This window comes from Phytophthora infestans, genomic scaffold (genome assembly GCF_000142945.1).
Source record: "Phytophthora infestans T30-4 supercont1.29 genomic scaffold, whole genome shotgun sequence".
Lineage (NCBI taxonomy): Eukaryota > Oomycota > Peronosporomycetes > Peronosporales > Peronosporaceae > Phytophthora > Phytophthora infestans.
Window position 1 is genome coordinate 1,563,623 of NW_003303730.1, and position 4,549 is coordinate 1,568,171.

Below are 4,549 nucleotides of genomic sequence, written 5' to 3' on the forward strand. Positions count from 1 at the left end.
GCAGCTGGACAAGGAGGAGAAGGATCTGGATCGACAATCGGCTCTACTGGAGAGGGAAAACCCGTCAGCTTTACGAGTCTGATGGATGAGCTGAAGGTGAAGAAGCCTCGTTCTGCCGAGGTCGGTAAGAAGAAGAAGAAGAAGAAGAAGAAGAAGAAGAAGAAGAAGAGAAAGGCCGCTCCAAAGCCTCGAGCGAAGCGTAAAGCGGATGTCGATGGAGACCAGGCCAAGAAGAAGAAAAAGGGACCTGCAGTGGATTCGTCCGTGTGCGTTCCGCCGACGTCCACAGCGGACGAAGTTCCAGCGCGACGTATTCCGACGCGATCGAGTGCGAGATCGCAGCCACAGGAGGTCGCTGTTAAAGCCGAACCTGCCGTGAAGATGGAGCCAAAGGCGGAGATCAAGACGAAATAAACAATCTTAACGGTTTTAAACACGCGAACTCAGCTGTAGAGCCCTGGCCCGCGACGTCGGACGTGGACTCGGGCCGTGTGATCTGTTTTGTAATTTTCGACCGCATCGAGCTGAAAATTGTTTAAAACTGTCGCAATAATTGTCTTGATCTCTGTCATGGCGATATTCGCGCCAGCACATGAACATGGGCCGCCTAGGAAGGCGTTGAACTTGTAGCTGGACACAGGACGAACCCGGTCGCTTGCTGTGTCGATCAAGCGCTGAGGTTGGAACTGGGAGCTGTTGGCGCCCCACACGTTCTCTCGTCTGGCCATACTGTAGAGATCCATCACCACTTGGGTCCCCGCGGCTACGAATGTGCCGTCACTAAGCACCGTATCGAGTTTAGCTCGACGTGAGACGAAGGGCTTTGCAGGGTACAACCGCAGTGTCTCCTTCACCACAGCCTCAAGCCGTACTACCGATTGAAGATCTTTACCGTCTTTCTCTGCGTGTTTTAGCTCACTGATAAGTTTATCCTGCTCTTCTGGATGCTGGGCAAGACACTGCAGACAGTAAGTCAACGTGTGCGCCATCGAGTCCCTCGCGGCCACTACGAGACTCAGTACAAACTCAGCCAGAAACTCGGGGTCTTTCGAGCTCTTACTGCTGCACTTTTGGCGTAGAAGCAGTTCGAGCATATCCACGCGACTGGCAGCGATCGGAGTGTCACCTTGACGTCTTCTCTGCTTCGCTTTAACAGCTTCCGACGTGACGGACTTCACCACGTCGACACTGCGACTCAGTGCAGCTTCACTACCGATGTCTAGGAGTCGCTGTAGCTTCCACACAACTGCAGATCGACTTGCTCGCTCCGTAACAAGCTCGTGGATTTCGTCCACCGCATTCTCCAGCTTACTGAGCTCTCCAGGCACAGACCGCAATTGCAGTCCGAACCCCAGCTCTGTGAATATTTCCATCGAGAACTGACGCATCAGCTTCGTTATATCCAGCGCGCTATTGCTATTCAGTGCGCTCAGTAGCAAGTCAACGTGCTGCTTCACCAGTACGGACGCTTGTTGACGCAGTGCTGGTGATCCAAGGACGGCTGCTGCGAGTTGTCGTTGCATAGAGACAGAAGGACTGACGTGTCCGCTATACAATAGTGCAATGACTCCACCATGCACGTCGTGTGTCAAACCTTCAGCGTCACTGTCAACCTTCTCGAATTGCACTGCGAACGTCCGTTGGATGTCTTCGAATGCAGCTGGGGAGCTTACGACAAGCACGTCGGGACGTCCTGGGCGGTGCAGTAGCCACGGTTTACCATGAACCCTCGTGGTTGTGGCGAACACCCAATTGTGGAACGCTGCTGAGCCTTCCGTTGGCTGTTCCGCCGTCATTTCTACTCGAATAAGTGGCTGCGTTGTTGACGTACTCGGTACATGTTGATAACCACGAGGAGGTAGAGGAACGCTCGTCCAGCTCAATCGTCGCTGTCTTTTATCACGCATGGCCCAGAACACCACGAGCGCAAGCGTACTACCGAGTAACGGGCCTGGTGAGATCGACACCAGTCCATGGACGCTTAGCCAAGTGCTCGACATCATCTCTGCAACAACGGAAATAGGAGAATGCGCTTGAGCAAGCCGCACCGAACGGAGTTCGAGGGTTACTGCACTCACTTCGAGCCAGCAGTGGCCGTTCGAACAGAACCATGCCAGTGTTTTTGGTACCGGTATCTTAATCTAGTCATAGAACACCTTCCTCTCACCTCCTCAGTCACACAACATTTCTAAAATGTTAGAAATGAGAAGTAGGACAGAAATTGCTGGACACAGTGGAGCCTCTCTTGTCCAATGGCGCAGACAAAAGAGACTGTGGCCACCACGCCGTCGCTGCCAGCGGAGCAGCAAGAGGAGAAGCCTGCAGCTTCAGTTTCCTCTGCAAAGCTTCAGCGACGCTGCGTTCTTACTGTCGGTGACGGGAATTTTTCGTATTCGTTGGCGCTAGCCAAACAGCACAAGAATCAGGGAAATGACACACCAGTGCAGTTGACTGCCACTTCCTACGACAGCTACAACGAACTCGTGGCTAAATACCCGGAAAGCAAACGTATCTGCGGTCAATTGAAAGAGTTGGGAGCCTCCGTGATGCATCGCGTGGACGCTACGAACCTCCGCGAGTCTCTCGTGGCAGCAGGAGCAGAGCAGCTCACGTTTGATGCGGTGGTGTTTAACCACCCGCACTGCGGAGAGGAGAATGTCCGTCGCCATCAGAGTTTACTGTCGCACTTTTACACGTCAGCGTTAGAGATATTAGAGGACAGCGAGGAGGATGAAGGGAACGGAATTCTATTGACATTGGCGGAGGGGCAGCCGGAACGTTGGCAGGCGGTGGAGCGAGCATTGCAAGCCGGACTGAGACTGCATCGACGGGTTGACGATGTCGACAATGACGCGGTCTTTGGGCTCAAGTATGAGCGCAAACGACACCAGAATGGCAAGTCGTTCCATCAGGTGACACTGCATGGCGAGAGGAAGAAGCAGGCGAGCACGCTCTTCATTTTCCGCCGCCAAAATAAGGCTACAGAAGCTGCAACAGGTGAGGATAAAGCAACTTCAACAGATCCAGCAGTGACTCTGGAGAGGAAATCGTCACTATCTCGTAAGCGCAAGGCGGAGAGCGAACTGCCTTTCGAGTTTGCTTGCACTCAGTGCGACATGAGCTTTAAGTCCGCACAGGGACTGAGGACGCACGTGCATATGGTGCATGAGTTGGAAGGCGACGCAAAAGCCAACAAGGTTCTGCTCCCGTGTGAATTTTGCGACCGGACTTTCAAGAAGGAGGACGCCAGAAGACAGCACCAACTCGCCAAGCACGGCAAGGACCCGCTCATCAGGCCAGACTGGTACGAAAAACAACAGACTGAAGCAGCAAATGCAGCATCGCGATACAGTGATAAGGTAGTTGCAGCTGCTGCATCTTTGACAACAGATTCCGACCCGAAGACTTGCTCGATCTGCCTCCTCTCCTTCACCACAAGTGAAGATTTCGATGCACACTGGCAGAAACTGCAGCCCCGTGCTTCAGCCAAAAGAAACTGCCCCACGTGCAGTCGTGAATTTGACGAGGAGCGCGCTCTGCGTCAACATCAGAACTTCTGCTGACTGGCTCCGTGTCGGCGTCCTCCGTGTTAGAACCATGTGCTTCTCTCGTATTCGCCAGTTCCATCTATTAATAGTGTGAGCCTCACACTTTCGGGATGAACAGTCCAATCATCAAATTCGTAGCACTGTGCCACAGGCTCAAAACATAGGGAAAATAGTAAAACCTAGTGAAAAATTAATGACCCACCTAGTGAGACTGAAAACCTAGTGACCTTTATCACTACCTAGTGACGACTATGCAAGCTTGTTTATCAGTGTTTTTAGCCTATGCACTCTACCACAACCTACTCCTGTGGCCACCAGCAGTGTGTACGCCGGGTACAACTATTCAAGTTTGCCAAAAAATCAAACTCGCCTGGTATAAATTACTAGGCTATCAGCATCCTATTAATAGCTAGTTGTGTCAGCACAGGCCACCTCAAATACTGTGCTAAGTTTGCAGTGCTCACCAATAGGTCTGTCAGCAGTTTTTCACTAGGTTTTAATTATGGCACCCGTTCCTGCGCCCAACTCAAAAATCTGAGACGAGCCTCCTGCAACCAACCGAGCCCACCTACGCCCATCTAGCGCCCAGTAGTGCCCATACCGGGCTGTTGCTTACACACGTAGTTGGTAGTTGCCGTCAGTTTTGGATATGAGGTGGCATCACATGGCCACCTCCACCACATCCCTCGGCTTATCTTAAGCTGGGTGGACGCTGGCCTCTTTCCTTCAGCCATTGCCCTTATTGACATTTATCCCAATCAAATAGACTATTTGATTGCCTTTTAACCTATCATATTGCACAAACCGAGTATACAAACTCAAAGGTATTGCGTCGCAACACTCCCACTAAAGAAGGCAGCGTTGCCATAAACTTTCTTCTTATTGTCCGTCGACTTTCTTCATATTTGTCACCAAAGATCCTTCTCGAAGTCGACTTCAACCTTTCTCAGATTTAGCGTGACCAAAATAGCAAAATCAAACTACCGAACTGGGATTTAGTA

The 4,549-nt window shown here is 51.7% G+C and overlaps 2 protein-coding genes across 2 annotated transcripts; one reads left to right on the forward strand and one right to left on the reverse strand.

Moving 5' to 3' along the window:
• Positions 1-568: 568 nt before the first annotated feature.
• Positions 569-2,003, reverse strand: PITG_13631 (cytochrome P450, putative; the record flags this gene model as incomplete). Its single annotated transcript, XM_002899778.1, has 4 exons — positions 569-607; positions 648-1,139; positions 1,182-1,246; positions 1,313-2,003. The coding sequence occupies 4 exons, from the start codon at positions 2,001-2,003 to the stop codon at positions 569-571; spliced, it is 1,287 nt and encodes a 428-aa protein (XP_002899824.1).
• A 249-nt stretch (positions 2,004-2,252) lies between these two features.
• PITG_13632 (uncharacterized protein) lies at positions 2,253-3,563 on the forward strand (the record flags this gene model as incomplete). Its single annotated transcript, XM_002899779.1, has 1 exon — positions 2,253-3,563. One exon carries the CDS (start codon positions 2,253-2,255, stop codon positions 3,561-3,563), a length of 1,311 nt encoding a protein of 436 aa, XP_002899825.1.
• Positions 3,564-4,549: the final 986 nt, after the last annotated feature.